Genomic DNA, 19,010 nt, shown 5'->3' with positions numbered 1-19,010 from the left:
GGACTCCTTTAGCTTTTGCTTCTCTGGAAAACTCTTAATCTCTCCTTCAATTCTGAATGATAATCTTGCTGGGTAGGGAATTCTTATTGGAAAATTTTAACTTCCAGCACTTTGAATATGTCATGACCCTTTCTTCCAGCCTGTAAAATTTCTGCTGAAAAATCTGATAGCCTTATGGGGTTTCCCTTGTATGGAATAAATTGTTTTTCTCTAGCTATTTTAAGGTTCTCTCTTTATTCTTAACTTGTACCATTTTAATTATAATGTGCCTTGGTGTGGTTTTCTTTGGGTTCATCTTATTTGGAGTTCTCTGAGCTTCCTGAACCCAAATGTCTGTTTTCGTCCCCTGATAAGGGAAGTTTTCAGTTACTATTTCTTTGAATAATTTTTCTGGCCCTTTCTCTCTCATCTCCTTCTAGGACCTCTATAATGCCAGTATTATACCATTTGATGTTGTCCTAAAGGTCCCTTTAGGTATCCTTATTTTTAAAAATTCTTTCTCATTTTGTTGCTCTGTCTGGTTGAGATTCATTGCTTTGTTTTCCAGCCCACTGATTTGGGCTTCTTCTTCATCCATTCTGCTGTTGAACCCCTCTAGTGTATTTTTCATTTCAGTTATAACTTCTGTTTGGTATTTTTTTCTATTTTCTATCTCTTTGTTGAAGTTCTCACTGTGTTCATCCGTATTTCTCCTGTGTTCAGTGAACATCTTTATGACCATTACTTTGAACTCTTTATTGAGTAGGTTGCTATCTTCATTTCATTAAAATCTTTTTCTGGGAATTTGTCCGGTTCTTTGGTTTGGAATATAGTCCTCTTTCTCTTCATTTTGCCTGACTCTCTGTGTGTATGTATCAGGCAAAACTGCTACCTCTCCCAGTCTTGAAGGAGTGATCTTATGTAGGAGATGATCTATGGGGTCCAGAGTGCAGTCTCCCCTGGCCTCCAGAGCCAGGCACCCATCTTGTGGGTGGGACATCTCTTGTGTGGACTGTGTGCACCTGCTGGCTGTGGTGGGGCCACAGCTGTGGTGCAGGGTAGGTGGGATATGGGGCACTCACCCAGCCTGGTTGTGGTGTGACTGCTACTGGGGTAGGTGGAGCATGTAACATGCACACCGGTGCTAGCAGACATGAGGGAGAACACCAAAAATGGTGCTTCAAGTTCTGTCACCAGCAAGTTAGAATGAGATTGCAAAAATGACACCTGCCAGTGCTTCTGTCCTTAGAGAAAGTCACTGCAGGTTCCTCCCTCTCTGGCAGCTGCTTTAAGATTAGTAAGCACGTTTGCCTCACTTATGATCTAGGCACTTTCCAAACTTGCTTTTATGCTGGATCTCAGGGCAAGTGGGTTTGTGTGTGAGCCCTTTAAGAACAGGTTCTCCATTCCCTACAGTTTTATGGTTCCCCTGGACTTCATTCCCTGGACTTTTCAAAATGAGGCATTTTAGGGGCTTCTCTTTCAGGTGCTGGACTCAAAGATCAAGGTGCTTGATGGGGGGCACACTCCTTTCACTTCTTGAGGGAAAGTTCCATATTTTGGGAATTCCTTCCCAATTGTGGGTCATCATGCTTGGGGTGGGGTCCCGGGCAAGGCTGAGTTTCTACCTCTTCTACCTGCTTGATATGTCTCTTTTATCTTTGTTGTGGAGGCACTGTTCATCTACTTCTCAGATCCTTTTCAGAGGATCTGATTTCTTATGTAGCTATAAATTTACTATAGCCATGGGAGGAAGTAATTTCAGAGTGTTCTTATGCTGCCATCTTGAACCCCTCCTCCATGTTTTCTCTTACTAGCCTTCATATTATACCATAGGAGGTGGAAAATAATGTATTTCATAATGGGCAGGATTAATCTGATAATTTCTTTAAATTTTAAACTCAATCTTTGGACAATACATACCAAGCTATATGGGCATTAAATGAAGAGGAGACTGTAAATCTTTTACTGTGCATCATGAACCTATCTTCAAAAAGCCCATGAATCCCCTAAGTTACAGTTATTAATGTATGACACTCTCACTTAAATTTATTTTTTATGAAAGTTGAAGTAAAATACTGTGCTGGTTACTTATGTATGAAATTCTATGATTGTAGACTGAAAATAGTCAACTTAAAGATATTCCAGAAAAAGAGATCGAAATCTCAGGAAGTTGGTATCTATTTTGGCTTCCATACAGACTTATTGGAATGCCAGTTGACATTTAAACTTTCTTCCTCTATGAAGTAGTTGTAACTTGCAGTCCTGAATATGAGATGAAACAATGAGATTGGGTTTTTCAGGAGAGAGGAAAGGATTCTATTGACACTCACTGACTTCTCACAGCAACTCATTCTCTATTTAGCATATATAAATATCACTTAGTAAGTAGGAAACAACCATTAAAAATGAGTAGAATGACAGGAATTAGACTGATGTCTGCCTTTACATTCCAACAGTACCAGTCCCCGTGGTCAGCATGAATATTTATGATGTTAGCCCTACCACCATGCATGTGCAATGGCAGCCAGTGGGAGGGGCTACTGGCTACACCTTGTCATACGAACCCATCAATGCCACCGAACCAAGAAAACCCAAAGAGGTGGGAGATATTCGTTTCTTTATCATTAGGTCTTTCTGAGACTTTATAGTTTTTGAGTCCGCATTAAACTGCATATGCATATGAATGCATTTATAACTTTATATGCAAAACAGAAGAATAGAAATTAGACTTGGGGCCTGTGACACATTTTAAGAAACATTGGCATGAAGAAGTAAATTCATTTCAGAGAGATGAAAAAGAAAAGTTGTGTTATCATCTAGCGGTTACAAATAGGTTGTAATGGGCTATCCCCAGTAAGTGGAAACATTTGATTTGAATGTCTTATCTCCCTTTGGCATGTCCATATGCAGATGCGTGTGGGGCCGACAGTGAATGACGTGCCACTGACTGATCTTTTTCCCAACACCGAGTATGCAGTCACAGTCCAGGCTGCTTTGCACGACCTCACTAGCGAACCTGTTACTGCTCGGGAAGTCACGTGTAAGATATTGCCAGCATTCCTTCTTTCCTTATTGCTGTAAACATAATGTTCATTAGGATTTTTCTTTCCCCCAATGGTGCTATCGATAATTTGATAATTTATGCATAAGTCATAGGGTTATTTATTCTTTATGGCAATCAAACTTGAGAATTAAAATTAACTCTGGACTTATGACAGCATCTTAAATTGACCCTAGGATGTCCTTCTTTTTCACATTAAACACAGCTGATACTGAGATGTTTCTTACAATTGATGGTGCACTTTTGGCCAAGTGTCAGGGCATGGAGCATAAAATGATGGTACATCTTAAAGTTGATACTGTTGTAGATCCATGAAGTTGGGTAGATAGCACTGGTGAGAAGGGAATGTTGGGTGAGTGTAATTTTGGAGGAAGATATACTAGACTTAAGATTAAGATGTTCCAAGTTCTTGCTGAAGTAGGTACTTTATGGCACATATGGAAAAGTCTGTTTCAATTAAGTGAGTTAATCAGTTGACTCAATCCAAAAACGTATTGATCATCTGTTATACTCCAGTCACTATGCTAGATATTGGGAATGTACCACTAGGTAATACCAGGCGGCGCAGAGCATGTGGACTCCTTTGTGGTTTGCACTTCTCTTGTGTTTGTTGATCAGTCCCTTTTGTGTTTTTGGTTTGTTTCACTGGCATTTAGGTGCTTTTTCTTGAGGCGTGATAAGGATTGCACTTAGGACCCTTGCCTTTCCTGGCTGGACATTTTGTTTTATGCTTGTTGACGTCATGATGAGATAGATGACTTGGCTTAAATTTGAGGCTCAGCCCACATTTCTAAGGAAATTAAGAAGATGAAAGAAATCTTCAAGGGAGAAGGGGGACTGAGAAGCTTGATAAGGCAGAAAAGAGAAAGAGCCTCTGAAGGGTGGGACAGTATAAATTCATTGACTAGAAATAATCAATTTTTATATAATAGACCCTGGTGGTTTTGTAGAAATGGGGTAGTGGCAGATGGAAAGAGTGGGAAGCCAGCTAGGGATGGAGACATGTATTCTCAAAGTGCTGGGAGAGAAGATCCAAAAGTCATAGTGGGATGAAAGGCAAGTGAGGTCATGGGTTTGATATGGAGTTGACTGCACCAGTGGAGGAAGGGAGGCCACAGAGAGATGCCGAGAGACAAAAACATTGAAGGGACAAAGGTGCAGAATCATGGAAGTGGAGGGAGACATTCAGGAGGAGAGATGTATGTACAGAGTTGAAATGAGAGACAAAAGGAAATTGGTCAACGGGCAGCTAGAAAGTGAGATCTGTCTCATATAACAAAAGAAAATTTCTTTGTTAGTTATCCTCATCTCTACTCTTTTTAAGGTAAGGCTTTGACTTGGCAAAAATTTATCAATTGGATTTTCTTGTAACAATTTAGGTCCCTGTGGATTTTCTTATAAGCTTATCGGGTGCTTAATTTTGGCCTGTCTTCATTCTTCACTCTCATAACCATTTGTTTTTCTATCATTTTCTATTCTTAAGAGAGCATAAGTCTTTTGATTTTGTTTTCTATCTTAACTGATTTAAATATCTGAGAAAGAAACATGAGCTTTTGTGGTGGTACATTTGTGGTGAATCATGATTTACTCTAGCTGAGCAGTAAGTAAGAGCTTATGAAAATAGAGTAGAAGTTTACATTAAAAAGAGAAATTAGAATTGCAATAACAATTTCAGCTTATCTTATTAAAACACAATCCTTCTTAAAAGGATTTGAGCTCTACCTGGTAGGATCATAGTACTTTTATCATCAGAGCTATTTGTTTGAAGTTATTTTGCTGCACACAGTTTAATTTTCTCTAAACAACTCCTTGAAAGCTTGTGTGACTGCTTTAGAGCTGTGTGGTTGAGAGCCACCTGTGGACCTCATTTCTGATGCATCTCCAGTGCCTTTACCCAAACCTCGAGATCTGAGGCTCAGAGATGTGGCTCATAGCACCATGAATGTCTTATGGGAACCCGCGCCTGGAAAAGTCCGTAAATATATCGTCCGCTACAGAACACCAGAAGACGATGTCAAAGAGGTAGGTTGAAGATTAGAATGGATTTGGAAATATTCGTTTTCCTAGTAGGTTTAACAACAGAACCCAAACAAGTACAGAGGATAGCATGTTTTGAATATTTGTCACTTTATTAAATAGTGTTGAAAGCTTGTTATAGTGGTAGAGCAATTTTTGAATATCGATAATATATTGGATTGTGTTGTATTTATTTTAGAAATGTTTTCTTCTGTGATGCTACTCTCAAAATCATCATCCCTTAGTAGACAAAGAGTCATAGAATGTAGATGGTACTTCCTTCTCATCCAGATATCTTTTATGGTGCTCTGCATTCTGTGAATTACTAAAAAATATCATATGATAATGTGTCTAAAAATAAAAGCCAGTTAGGGGTGCAGGAAAGAAGAGGGGAGTTTGGGGGCGCCTGGGTGGCTCAGTCGTTAAGCGTCTGCCTTTGACTCAGGTCGTGATCCCGGGGTCCTGGGATCGAGCCCCGCATCCGGCTCCCTGCTCGGCGGGAAGCCTGCTTCTCCCTCTCCTGCTCCCCCTGCTTGTGTTCCTGCTCTCTCTGTGTCTCTCTCTGTCAAATAAATAAAATCTTTAAAAAAAAAAAAAAAAAGAAGAGGGGAGTTTGTCAGATAATAGGAAGATAGGACAGTGGAGCAGGACTAGAGAAAGGGTAAATAAATAGATTCTTACAGGAGTGTCCCTTTGGCCATGAGCATTTTTGAGATGATGTTGGGGCAGATACCTGTTTCCATGACAACCTAATTCAAAGTGGGAGCAAATTGAGGGCTTTCACTAGAGAATGGGTTTAAAACTTATGTGTGCTTGGGGGCATATTAATGTCAGAATCTCAGCGACATTTTTGGAAGATAGAAATAGTTCCTGTAAGCCCCTAGTTAGTGACTGTGCTGGTCAGTTGGATTACACCAAAGCTAATTTATACATATGCGTGCATTCATTTCATTCTAGGTTTCAATTTCAAAAGAGGCACAGTGACCAGTGGGTCTCACAGGGCTCTTGTGCACAGCAAATGAGATAATGCACAGGAGAACATTTCTGAGAGAAATAAGGCAGTGATACAAAGGGAAACAGAGAAACTGCTGGTGAAAAATGATTAGGTTGTTTGAATCTGTAGACGGTCATTATTTACTGAACCCTAGCATTCAGATAGAGCTCTAGGACATACATTTTCCCACTTTGGAAGCATTTAAACTGTCTCCAGGTCTGGACTCTTATGCATATTGGAAAACATTGCTATTTTTTGTAGTACAATTCTTATGCTCTTGTGCTAAGAGGTACAGTGAACAGCAGAAATGTTAAAACTAGACCCTTCCTAAAATTGTTCCACTGCTCTATTACAGGTAGAGGTAGACAGGTCACGGACCAGCACCCCTCTCAAAGACCTCATCTCACAAACCCTGTACACAGTAGATGTTTCCGCAGTGTATGACGAGGGGGAGTCTCCCCCAGTGACTGCTCAGGAAACTACCCGTAAGTTGTGATCATGCTTCACTGATAATTAAGAAATGACATCACGTGACTGTGTAACTGAACTTATTGGGTCATTTTGTTGCTTGGTGCTATTATTTTTGAGTATTTAATATTTGAATTCACAGATTGCTTTTCACTTATTTTCTTCCCATCTTCCACCTTCATGTCCATTCTTTTTATTTATTTATTCATTTTTATTTTTCAATTAAGTTTTTAAATTTTAATTTAATTTTATTTTAATTTCACTATAGTTAACATATGGCGTTACATTAGTTTTCGGTATACAATATGGTGATTCAACATGTCCATTCCTTTTATGATAATTTTTATCCTCCTATTATTCTATCAACCACTGTCATTAATTCATCTTCCAGATACTTAACTGGTGTATGTATGTGTGTGTTTTGCGTGTGGGGGTGTGCACATGCATGTGGGTGAGGGGAGCAATGGGGAGGAAGTATATTCTTGATGCATGTTGGACATTTTCTCTGGGAAAGTTGTGTTAGTGATCAAAGATTTTTTGCGATCTTACTGGAGGTAAAGTGCTATCAGGGGTAACAAAATACAAGTATCTTTGCCCTTACTAGTTCATGATTTCATTGTGGAGATAAGAAAAATTAATTGACAACACATGGGATGATGTAGGGAAGGCAAGGTAAGTGGCGCTCAGATTGCACGCTGTTGGATGTCAGGTGAAGGGGAGGCTTGGACAGTGGAGAGGCAGGGGAGATGCAGGGCAGCCCACCTAGGCTCCTCTTCACCTGCTCTATTTTGTTGCTGCTTCCAGAGATGTCTCTTTCTTTCCCTATCAGGGTACTTCCATAGTATTTAACCCAATTATGATTGCCTGTTGGTTTTTTCCTATCTATTCTGCTTTCGCCTTCCTCCCCCCGCCAGTGAAGGCAGAGACACTGCCTACTTTGTACAACTTTGCATCTCCAGTGCCTGGCACTGTGCTCAGCACATAATTTCTTACTCGAATAGTGGTTAAGAACTTGAGGTCTAGAGCCCACAGTGCTCTGAAGAAATATAATGAGAGTTACTTACATAATTCAAAATTTTCTAGTAACCACATTTGAAGAAGTAAAAAGAGGGGAAACTAATTTTGATAATGTATTATATTCAACCCAATATATCAAAAATATTATCATTTCAACATGTATCAGTAGAATAATTATTAAGTTATTTCACATAATTTTTTTCCATAATAATTCTTTGAAATCCAGTGTGCGTTAATTTTACACTTACAGCATATCTCAGTTTGGACTAGCCACATTTCAAGTACTCAGTGGCTGTATATGGCTAGTGACTCTGATAGTAGACAGCACAGGTCTAGAGAATTTAAATGACTTGCCCTGCTTCATCTGGTAAGCTACTGGTGGGATCAGTCCAAACCTGGAACTTTTACTTCCTTGTCCTGTAACTACCTCACTAGAGCCTCAAAAGCTTCTCCTTTCATACCGAGCTGTCTATACATGATCGGGCCTCTTATCAAATGGCACAGCTTCCTCCTTAACATCAGACCGTATCTACGTCTGCTTCTTTCTTGCCACGTGATCCCTCTTAGCAATCTCACTTGCCTTCTTGGCGTCGGTTCTTACCTGGTAAGGGCAGTGTCTGGACATGAAAACTGGTACATATGAGTAGCCTGATAGCTTTGCACAAGCATAACAGGTGTAGTAGAGAAAAAAAAAGTCAGGAAAAAAGACTAGTGATTGCAGGTAATTTAATATACTAAATCAATACTTTCAATATGTGTTTTTTAATCCTTAAGATTTCCTAATAACTTTCAGTGTAGCCAAAGGGCATCCTTAACAATGGTTTGTTTTCAGTTGTGCTTATGGAAGTGGTACCACTCATTTTATCTCAATGAGCCTTTTCATTGTCATTATTAGAAATACATTTTTGATGGCCCTGGATTTTGTGTAGTCGGCTTTGGTCAGTAGTGTGTAGAGAAATAATTGATGATGAAAGTTCAGAACTGAGGGCAGACCTTCCAGATTCTTTGTGCTGTGAACTAACTAGAGTGCCGGGTAATGGAGGGGCTTTTAACTGGGGTTTCAGTAGTCATCTGCACTGTAGGGTTATTCCCATCTCTGGACATGGTCAGTACAGTCTGTTTCACTTGGGTTTAACATTAGGAAAACCTCATGCATGGATTACTTAGATCATAATATTTCATAGACCATGATAGCCCATGCACTCTCTGATAATTAATACCAATGTTTGTGCTTATGTGTACTGCTGTGTGATCAAGTCCATGGTTGTGACATGTAGATGTTCAGCTTTCAAATATGACATTGAAAAAAAATGTGTGTGATGCAGAATGATTAACTGGGTTAACTGGGTTAGAAGAGTCTTACTAAGAGGTACATTTTTTTTTAAAATCCATTTTAATGGAATACAAATAGTAACCTATTATATCCATATGGTGTTTGAAATTTTCGGAGCTTTCTCTTATACTTCCCTTTCAGATGAACTGAATTGGTAAGATACTTGGTTCTAAACAATGTTTTCAGCCTGTTTCCTCATGTCCATGAAAATAAAACAAGGTGGTTTTATTATATTGTTTGTTCAGAAACTTAGTCCTGCTTTATCTCATGATAGGCACTGTGCCAGCCCCAACAAACCTAAGGATTACCGAAGTAACACCAGAGAGCTTCCGAGGGACTTGGGATCATGGAGCTTCAGATGTGTCCCTCTACAGGATAACCTGGGCACCTTTTGGAAGCTCTGATAAGATGGAGGTAAAGTTAATTCTCTTCCCTCCCTCCTTCCTTCCTCCCTCCCTCCCTCCCACTATTCCTTTCTCCCTTTTTTCTTCCTTTTCCTTCCTTCCTTCCTTCCTTCCTTCCTTCCTTCCTTCCTTCCTTCCTACTTTCCTTCCTTCCCTTCTTTCCCTTTTCAAAAAACATCTTATTTCATGACAAGGAATCTTGTTTGAAATACGTATTACCCCTGTTGCCTGAAAAGCCTCCTTTCCTATTAGTGACATTTGAACTCCTGGCATGCATCAAAGGTGGAAGAACATCTGACTAAATAATGTCAACAAACTGTCATTGAGAGTATGAGAGACATGGTGACTTAATTTTGTGTTTTTTTTTTTTTTTTCTCTTTCACTAAGACCATCTTAAATGGAGATGAAAATACTTTGGTGTTTGAAAACCTGAACCCAAACACTCTCTATGAAGTCTCTGTTACTGCCATTTACCCCGATGAGTCAGAAAGCGATGACCTGACCGGCAGTGAGCGCACACGTAGGTGTTCAGCTTTCAAGTAGGACATTGTTATTTTAAAGTTAATTAAGGTAATAGAGCTATAGCTATATTAGTAATATTTCCCCAAATTCTGTTTTTTTTTATGTTAGCACGTTTGATACCCTTAACAACACAAGGTAAGAGTTTAATTTGCTGAGCTGTATGAATGATCAAATCATGAATGAATGAATGAATGAATGAACAAGTGAATGAATGGAAAATACCACAAAATCCATCGTAAATAGGTTTTCTGCTTTTAAATTGGAAGGCATTGATTGGAACCTTTTTTAAAAACCTTTCTTGAAAAACGTTTCTTTACTGTCATTTGTTAAGGAGTCATTTAAGATTCCATGACAATCATTTATCATGAGGTCAAATTTAATCTTTTTTTTTATTATGTTATGTTAATCACTGTACATTACATCATTAGTTTTTGATGTAGTGTTCCATGATTCATTGTTTGCGTATAACACGCAGTGCTCCACCTAAAAGTATACTGATTTTCTTGTGAATGGTGCTTATTTTGGGAGGAGGCCTCATTCTATGAGCTTACTCTGTTTCTCAACAATCTTTTTTCAGCTCCAAAAAGTGGCCCACGAAACCTTCAGGTGTACAACGCAACCTCTAACAGCTTGACTGTTAAGTGGGATCCTGCCAGTGGTCGTGTGCAGAAATACAGAATCACTTACCAGCCTTCAACAGGAGAAGGCAATGAGCAAACGGTAATTTTTTTGAAAAAAAAAATAGTAACTTGGACAAATTCTACCTCTTCTCCTCAAACTCCTTCCCCCCGCCGCCCCACCGCAAATGTGTAGTTAGTCATACTACTTTGAGAGATGCAAAATTTACCGTAATGAATGGAGTTATTTGACTCAATTCCTGATGGGAACTCAGTGGACATTCTCATGGGGGATGAAAGTTGCTTTTCATTGTAGGTGGCCCCACAGCATCAGGCATGTACTTCATGCATAGACATTTCCCTTAAAAACTGTTAGGGTGGATTATCTATGAAGATTTCTAGGTTTTTTTGGTCTTTAGATTTTTAATCTGTATCTCTCTAACTTAATCAAATACTTAAAGTTTGCCAAATTTCTGTTATTGTAATTTTCCAGTTTTTGCATATCACAAGGTATCTCTTATATCTGGAGTTTCCAGATCTAGATCTGTTTATCATTTTTATATTTATCCAAATGGAGGTTTCTGAGAAAGATGGTATGACTGTCAATAGCCTTCATCTTCTTTATCTTTCTGATCTTCCCTTGTTTAACAGAGTCCTAGTCCATTTACCTTGCTTACGTTAGTTGTCTGTTTTTGAACCTTCTCCAGATTGGCTTTGTGAAATGTATGACTAGAACTGCACATATATGATCATAGGTCAGGAAACATCATGATTTTTTATGCCGGGGGGGATGCCTCCTGGTTTATTTCAAATGCCTCTTTTGGTAAGGCCTAGTATTTTGTTGACATTCTTTGGGCTATAGTATTTCCTCACATGGTCTTAGAGAGAGAGATGAGTTATTATCAGTTAGTCACCTGACTTGCGGAGCTCCAGCAAATGGGTTCTACATCTTCCCAGTTTAGAGATGTTAGCAAGGGTGGATGCTGGCAGTGGTTAAAGGTTTCTGATATTGCATATTAAGTGAGCTTAGCTGAACCAGAAACTCTCCCATCCTCAGTGTAACTTTTGAGTTGATCTTTTGAGGTTTCCATACAATTGGTCTTAGGTAGTATTTTTGGATAGAAATTTTGTCTAATTAAATAGGTTACCAATAATAAACTAAATACCAACTGTAGTTAACTGGCTTTTGTAGGAAATAAGATAAGACACATTGGATGAACTGATATTTTCATGTCAGAAACAGAACTTCTGTTTCCTATGCCAGGCCAGATTTAGGTAAAACTATAAAGCAGGGGGGGCTTGTCTTCAGCATTTCCCTGCTTGGTGATAGCAACTCTCCAACTGCTGTCCTTAGTCTCCTTACTGTCTCGCAGAGGCTTGTTACAACTTGAAGGAGTCTCATAAACTCATTCTCTGGAAAGTATTAGCTGATAATCCCTCGAGGTTTGTTATTCTTAGGGATATTTGCCTTTTACTGCTAGTCCATGAAATAAAGTAATGAATCACTGATACTAGAATCATTTTGGAGATTTGGACAGGAGAAGTAGGTAGACAACTTACTCATAGGGCTAGTTCTACTAAGTGGACGCCTTCAGATTTGTTAAATATCAAATGGCTTGTACGGATGTTGATACTTTTCTCTCATAACATCAAATATTCAATTTAGTAAAATTAGCCACTGTTGTTCAATTTGCCTCATATTGAGGATAAGTGCAGTGTTTCACTGAGGTTTTCTCTGGAACTCAAAGAGTTGATGGGTGGTAAGTTGGAAACATCTGGACTGTTACTAGCGCATCCAGCCTTCCAGATGTGCACTCTTTGTGGGCAGCGGGCCATTTTCATACGATTTTAATTAGTATCACATAAGTATTTGAATTCGGTAGACTGTTAACAAATCATACCAATTTTCTCTCAACAAGATAGCTAGATGGCCTTAAGCACTGAATAAAAAATTCCAAACTCTGTAATTGAAGGAAATTGAAAAGCTTCATACCGCTAGGCTGGTATCACAGAGATGGCTGGGAACCACGGCCTGAGTGTGGTCTGGCCAAGGGTCCATCACATAGTTTGCACAGCTAATGCTGTTAGAATGGCAGTTTTGTGGGGGGAAACATCAAAGTTTTAGATCTTCTGCTGAATGATTTTAATGTGTTTTCTAAAGCAAATAAAAAAAAACCCTGTACAAAAGTAAAAATAGTAGCAAACGGTGTGGAGCCTCTAATATTTGGCAGTTCTTTGCTATCTTAGAGCTCCTTTCCAGCTCACTCATGATTAATGCCTTTTGGGGGAAGAGATCTGTGAAATGTGTTTTGGATGAAATTTTGCTGTGCTGGTGGCGAGCAAGTTGGAATATCTTTTTGAGGTCACCAGTTTAAGGCTTAGAGTGCCTTTTATGATTTAAGGTGCATATTTTACATTTAAAATGATACCATAACTATCTATGGTGAGCACTGTGAATTGTGTAAGACTGATGAATCACAGACCTGTACCCCTGAAACAAGTAATACGTTATATGTTAATAAAAAAATTTTAAAAAATGATACCATAAGATATACTTTAAACCTTCAGTGTGGTATGTGTTTCCAGATTTTGGCCAGGGTCTCAAACAGCTCCCTTGCAGAAAGAGCTTTCTCTAACAGATCAGTGAGACGGAGAGAACAAAGCTAACACTTAGCCCTGTTTTGCTCCAGACCACAATCGGAGGGCGGCAGAACAGCGTGGTCCTGCAGAAACTGAAGCCTGATACTCCTTACACCATCACTGTGTCCTCCCTCTATCCTGATGGTGAAGGAGGTCGGATGACGGGAAGAGGCAAGACCAGTAAGTACCAGACTCCTATAGCTTCTTTAATAACTACCACAGAATCCCATCTTTACCTGGAAACAGTGGGGTGACTCGGTTTTGCTAATCAAATTTTAATGCATTTTTAAAAATGACATTAATTGCTTTTAATATCCTTGCTTGGAGTTACCGGTCTCTGTTTATGGAGAAAGACATTTATTACTTTCTAGGATTAAAAAACAACAAACTAAAACAAAAAACCACCCTGGGACAAAAATATCTTGTGGAGAGGAGACATATGTACCAGATTACCACAGACTTTCTTTTATTTATTCACTACTTCAACAAATATTTGTAGGGGCCCCACTGTGGGGTCCCTGCCATGTTCAAGGTGCCTTGGAAATATCAAGGTACCTGCATTTCAAGTGTGCTTGGTGGTTAGGATCATAGTGTCATGTGATTTCTGTGCATTGCAGAACCTCTGAATACTGTGAGGAACCTCAGAGTGTATGACCCTTCTACCAGCACCTTGAATGTTCGCTGGGACCATGCGGAGGGAAACCCTCGTCAGTACAAGCTCTTCTATGCACCAACAGCAGGTGGTCCAGAGGAACTGGTAATTATGTCCTGGAGTGAAAATTACATGTTTATTTAAACTATAGCTGAATGCTTTAAAAGCTGAGCTAAAAATGTTAACTGATTTGCTTTAGGGTTGAAGAAGTTCGTATTCATTTACTAGAACTTGACAGAGGGTAATAGATTGTTGCCTTAGTGCCAGGGTGATGGGGAAGAGGGGGGGATTGAGCTGGGGGAGGTAATTATTTCTGGAAGTTCTAAAGGGGGATCCTAGAGTGAGTTTAGGGGTCTAGAGAAGTCTTTATAACCTCTTGTAACAGTTCATATGGGGTGCACCTTATATCCCAATATTACAGAACTTGCTTCTTGACTTGGTCTTGAGTTAGTATTTTGCGTATTACATTGTTTGAGGAATTATTTCTTTTACAAGTTTTTCAAATCAAGTGCTTTACGTTTATTAAAATGTTTAGGTACCAATCCCTGGGAATACCAATTACGCCATTCTTAGGAATCTGCAGCCAGATACCCCATACACCATTACAGTAGTTCCTGTTTATACTGAAGGTGATGGAGGACGCACATCAGATACTGGAAGGACATGTAAGTTGAGAAGGAAGAAAAATTTAGCTTTTTCATTATAAATTTTGCTTTTCATTATAAAGGCCACATAGGCCCACTAAGAAAATTTTGAAAATTCTGAATGATAAAATAAATATATACCAATTACCCATGATTTATCTTCCAAACACCACCAACTGTTAACACTTCAATGTATGAAATAACACATTTATTATGGTGTTTTTCTACTGAAATGATACTATCAGGATTTATGAATGTGCATACGATCATCAGTCTGCTATTTCAGTCATTCTCTTTCACTGACGAAAGTTCATTTTGCTTTGCTTTGTGCTTTATACATTTGTGTGAAGCAGTGCTTTGTAATTGGCTTTGAGAGTGTGAATTGTTTATCACATTACTTGATGCACATTTCTCTGGTTTGCTCATGAAGTGCTTTTGGTCATCAAAATTCTGTGTGCTTTCGTTTGCTGTTAACATCTTGAGAAACCAGTTTATAGCAGTTTTACTGTTCTTCATAATAGTGCTTACAGGCTTTTGTGCATACTAATAAATAATTTCTTTGGCTTTAAAAATATACTTGCTGATGGCTAAAAGGAAGCAAGTATGGGTGGCTTCTTTTGGTAAGAGATTAGTGCTCTAGAAAGATGATGTTGTTGACTCAAGTAGACTTTGGGGTTAATACATGGATTTAATTTGTATGTTTTTCTAAGTCCCACTTGGGGCAGTTAATTGAGAACTGAATGTATGTTCTATTTTTCCCTACTTTTGCCTTTTATTTTTTAAAAAAATTTTAAAAAAGATTTTATTTTATTTATTTATTTGAGAGAGAGTGAGAGAGAGCACAAGAGGGGGTAGGGTCAGAGGGAGAAGCAGACTCCCCGCTGAACAGGGAGCCCGATGTGGGACTCGATCCCCGGACTCCGGGATCATGACCTGAGCCGAAGGCAGTTGCTTAACCAACTGAGCCACCCAGGTGCCCTTGCCTTTTCTTTTAATCACAGAACACATCAGTAGCTATTTCTTGAATGAAGAAGGAATGAATGAAAGAATGAATAATTGAAGCCAGCGGACTGAATTAGATGGGCTTCATAGCTGTTGTCAGTTTGTACTTAGAAGGCAGACACTACAATTCCTTTTCTCTATCTCTCCATTATCTGTGTTGTAAAACCAAAGCTTCTTTTCCAGATTCTTGTCCCTTATTCCTTGTCCTTTTATGGCCAGTCCAGTACTACTACTTTTACTAGCTTGTTTTTATCGGCAACAACTTTGCTTCCATATTGACAAAGGCCATAATTGGCTAACTTCGACTAAATTTGGATGTGGAGGGTTTTAATCTGCTTTTGTGGGTAGATAATTAGAAATGGAAGGAGGACAGTGTTTTATCCTGTTACAGAGCGTAAGTCCTAGAGAAGTGATCGTGAAAGCTCAACATATATAAACAGACTTCAGCATAGATGTGTCGGCTTTTCTTTCCTCAGTGGTGAGAGGGCTGGCAAGGAATGTCCACGTGTACAATCCGATGCCAAATAGCCTCGATGTCCGCTGGGACTCCGCGCCCGGGCCCGTGCAACAGTATCGCATCGTGTATTCTCCTGTGGCTGGCACGAGACCCTCGGAATCTGTAAGTATTTTGTCCTCTATGAGTTCATTCCAAGAATTGTGTAGATTCCCTGTGCCTCCTGCCATGGCTGCTGGGCCAGAACAGTAAGTCAGCTGTTGGTGTGGCCCCCAGTCTCATGGAAATGTCCTTTCCTGATGAACATAGCCTTGTGTTTGTGCCTTGTTTGCTGGCCTGTGAGAATGCCAACCACAAACATGATAATGAATATGCTTAGATGGTTGCTCCTAATGATTCAAGACAAGTGTACTAACTACAGGGTTAGTTGGCAAAAATGAATTTTGGGAAAATACAAATTAGCTATACGACTTAAAAAGCCCAGTAGTAAATGCAAATCATTGATAGACCTTGTCGATATGGGCTTTTGTTGTAACATAGAAATGTCTCTGTTATGAAAATCTTTTTTTTTAAAAGATTTTATTTATTTATTTGAGAGAGAGAGACAGAGATAGTGACAGAGAGAGAGAGAGAGAGAGAGCGCACAAGCAACGGGGAGAGGAAGAAGCAGGCTCCCCACTGAGCAGGGAGCCCGATGCGGGGCTCGATCCCAGGACCCTGGGATTATGACCTAAGTCGAAGGCAGATGCTTAACCCACTGAGCCACCCAGGTGCCCCATGTTATGAAAATATCTTAATGTTTGCCTTCACTGGCTCTTACAAATTGTCCAGTTTATTTTCTGTTCCCAGTACTATTCAGTTTTATAAGTAGATTGACAATGTAAGAATCAGAAACTACTAATTTGAATACGAGTAGTCTCAGAACACCTAAGGGAAAGTAAATCAATAGACTAATTTATGTCTTTATAAATATGGACAATGGTGGTGAACAAAGAAAAACAAATGATTTGCCTGTCCCTGTGTATGGTAGGACAACATTGCCCTTATCCATTTGTGGAGTGGCTCTCTATTTTAACACCAAATCTCTTCCCTACTAGCGTGTGTGGGGGACCCCTTCTCTTATGTGTGTCTAACATTCGGGATGCTCTGTAGGTAACTACCATGAGTCCCGGATGTTGTATTTGGGAATCTTCACAATAAACATAAATGAGAGATGATTGAAGCTAGTAAGGGTAGCTCAGTATGTTTATTAGCTTAGTGAGTGTGAACTCACTTTTTTTTGGGAGGGGGAATTTCTGAGGAGAAATTGTATCTCACGGTGTGGCTTTGTCGGATCTCACGAGGAAGTATAGTAGTTAGCTTCTGATGTGCCTAGGCTCAGCTTTTTATTATAAATGTTACTATGTTGACTAATAGAAGACCTGATAAGCATTTGAGTTGCTGTCAAGCAGAATTTGGCATTTCCTCCCCTCCAGATTGTGGTGCCAGGAAACACGCACACGGTTCACCTGGAGCGGCTGATTCCCGACACACCCTATTCTGTGAACATTATAGCTCTCTACTCGGATGGAGAGGGGAATCCCAGCCCTGGCCAGGGCCGAACGCGTGAGGCAGAAATCCTTTCTCCACCCCATTCCCTTGTAACTCGGTTGGCAGGGCTTCTCTGAGTGAGTGAGAAGAGGGAGGCGGGTGGTGAGAGAGAGGTGGTGAGAGCTTTCTCCACCTCTGCACAGGTGAGGGTAGGCCTGGGCAGGCCGTTCTGCCTGGGCATCCCCACATTCAAATTCCAGGCTGAGGCTCTGGGCCCGTGACAGCCGTCGGGGCTGAGTGAACTGCTGTGGGCCATTTTCTCATCTGGGACTTAAGTTAAGGAGAGGCTTTTCTCTTCTGCCCTGCAGTGAGTCTTGTCACCAAGCAGGCACTTTAGAAATGTGAGGGCTCCGCCTCTATGTTTCATTAAACAGGAGGTGGTTATAGTAGTTTAAGATAATCCCTTGCTCTCCCAGTCTCTATATTTAAGCTCAAACCTAGCTCAATGTCACTGAAAGTTCAGCATGTAACCGTAGCTCTGAAATGTAGCACTTTCTGTTGTTTATGGTTTCACATTAAAACCAGAGGAGGTCTATATTTTATCATAAGGGAGTAAACATCCTAATGAGTGTGAAACTCCCACAAATGACTTCCTTAATCTGACCCGGGTAAAACTCTTTTATACCCCTCCCGCCACCCCCATGTCCACTGTGCTCACAGGCAGGCAACTAACTTGATTGTATTTTTATTTATTTAGTACCACGAAGTGGACCAAGAAATATGAGAGTCTTTGGGGAGACAACCAATAGCCTCTCTGTGTCCTGGGATCATGCCGATGGGCCAGTTCAGCAATACAGGATCATTTATTCTCCCACTGTTGGAGATCCCATTGATGAATATGTGAGTTCACTTCTCACTTAGTTGAGCATTTTGTAAACTCTTACCTGGTTGGAAGGTGAAATTAAGCTTTTTTCTTTGGGAGTGTACTGTGATTACAGTTGAGTAATTGTGTGACAGTCATGTTTTATATGACTTCCTCTGACATGATATTGGGAACACTCAAATGCGTCTAATGTGGCCTCCCACATTACAGAGAATCAATGTCTTTGGGCCCATTTCTGTTCTAAAGCCAGATCGGAAAATTGTCTTATTGCATGAAATGCATATTTCTAGCCACCAAATTTTATTCATGGAACTGGGTCTAGTGAGACATGATACCTAATATTCTGAGCTACTTAATGTTCAAAAGATGTGACCATCCAAATCTTATCCTTTCTTTAAATCTCATTTCTCTACAAGATACCACTTAAGTATTCAAGTGCTAACTGATGTCTCTTTTCTTTAAATTTAACATTTTTCATTACACTTTGGTTTTGGAATATACATACTCTCATATTAGTTTCAAACTTTTTGTGTGTCACACTCTCTCTCTCGAACCAGATTTAGGTTTCTTGGAGCTTCCTCATTGCCCTCACCAGGCATATCCGTTTGCTATGGATGGAAAAACTCACCACTCTTTAAAAAGTGTACTGATTGATAGAAGTCATAGGTCAGGAGAAAATTACACAAAATACTGATAATAAAGCGGTTAGGTCTGTGGTTTGCAACCATTTTGCCACAGACCCTCTTGGATCATTCCACCTTTGTTCTCCCCATGTTATGTTTCATCTCTTT

The 19,010-nt window shown here is 39.7% G+C and overlaps 1 protein-coding gene across 3 annotated transcripts in view; it reads left to right on the top strand.

Moving 5' to 3' along the window:
- Positions 1-19,010, top strand: part of COL12A1 (collagen type XII alpha 1 chain) — a 114,075-nt gene that overhangs the window by 51,216 nt on the left and 43,849 nt on the right. For 2 of the 3 annotated variants that reach the window (XM_081828554.1, XM_081828556.1), the window contains exons 23-36: positions 2,439-2,581; positions 2,893-3,022; positions 4,929-5,069; positions 6,413-6,538; positions 9,146-9,285; positions 9,663-9,795; positions 9,906-9,932; positions 10,375-10,517; positions 13,105-13,234; positions 13,672-13,811; positions 14,242-14,371; positions 15,829-15,971; positions 17,282-17,411; positions 18,094-18,236. In XM_081828554.1, coding sequence (XP_081684680.1) covers positions 2,439-2,581; positions 2,893-3,022; positions 4,929-5,069; positions 6,413-6,538; positions 9,146-9,285; positions 9,663-9,795; positions 9,906-9,932; positions 10,375-10,517; positions 13,105-13,234; positions 13,672-13,811; positions 14,242-14,371; positions 15,829-15,971; positions 17,282-17,411; positions 18,094-18,236 — 1,799 coding nt within the window. The remainder of the gene's footprint in view (positions 1-2,438; positions 2,582-2,892; positions 3,023-4,928; positions 5,070-6,412; positions 6,539-9,145; positions 9,286-9,662; positions 9,796-9,905; positions 9,933-10,374; positions 10,518-13,104; positions 13,235-13,671; positions 13,812-14,241; positions 14,372-15,828; positions 15,972-17,281; positions 17,412-18,093; positions 18,237-19,010) is intronic. The other variant, XM_081828555.1, reaches the window with a different exon arrangement.

Source organism: Leptonychotes weddellii, chromosome 8 (genome assembly GCF_054177405.1).
Source record: "Leptonychotes weddellii isolate Sample4059 chromosome 8, ASM5417740v2, whole genome shotgun sequence".
Classification (NCBI taxonomy): Eukaryota; Metazoa; Chordata; class Mammalia; order Carnivora; family Phocidae; genus Leptonychotes; species Leptonychotes weddellii.
This window is presented reverse-complemented; position numbering and strand designations above follow the sequence as displayed.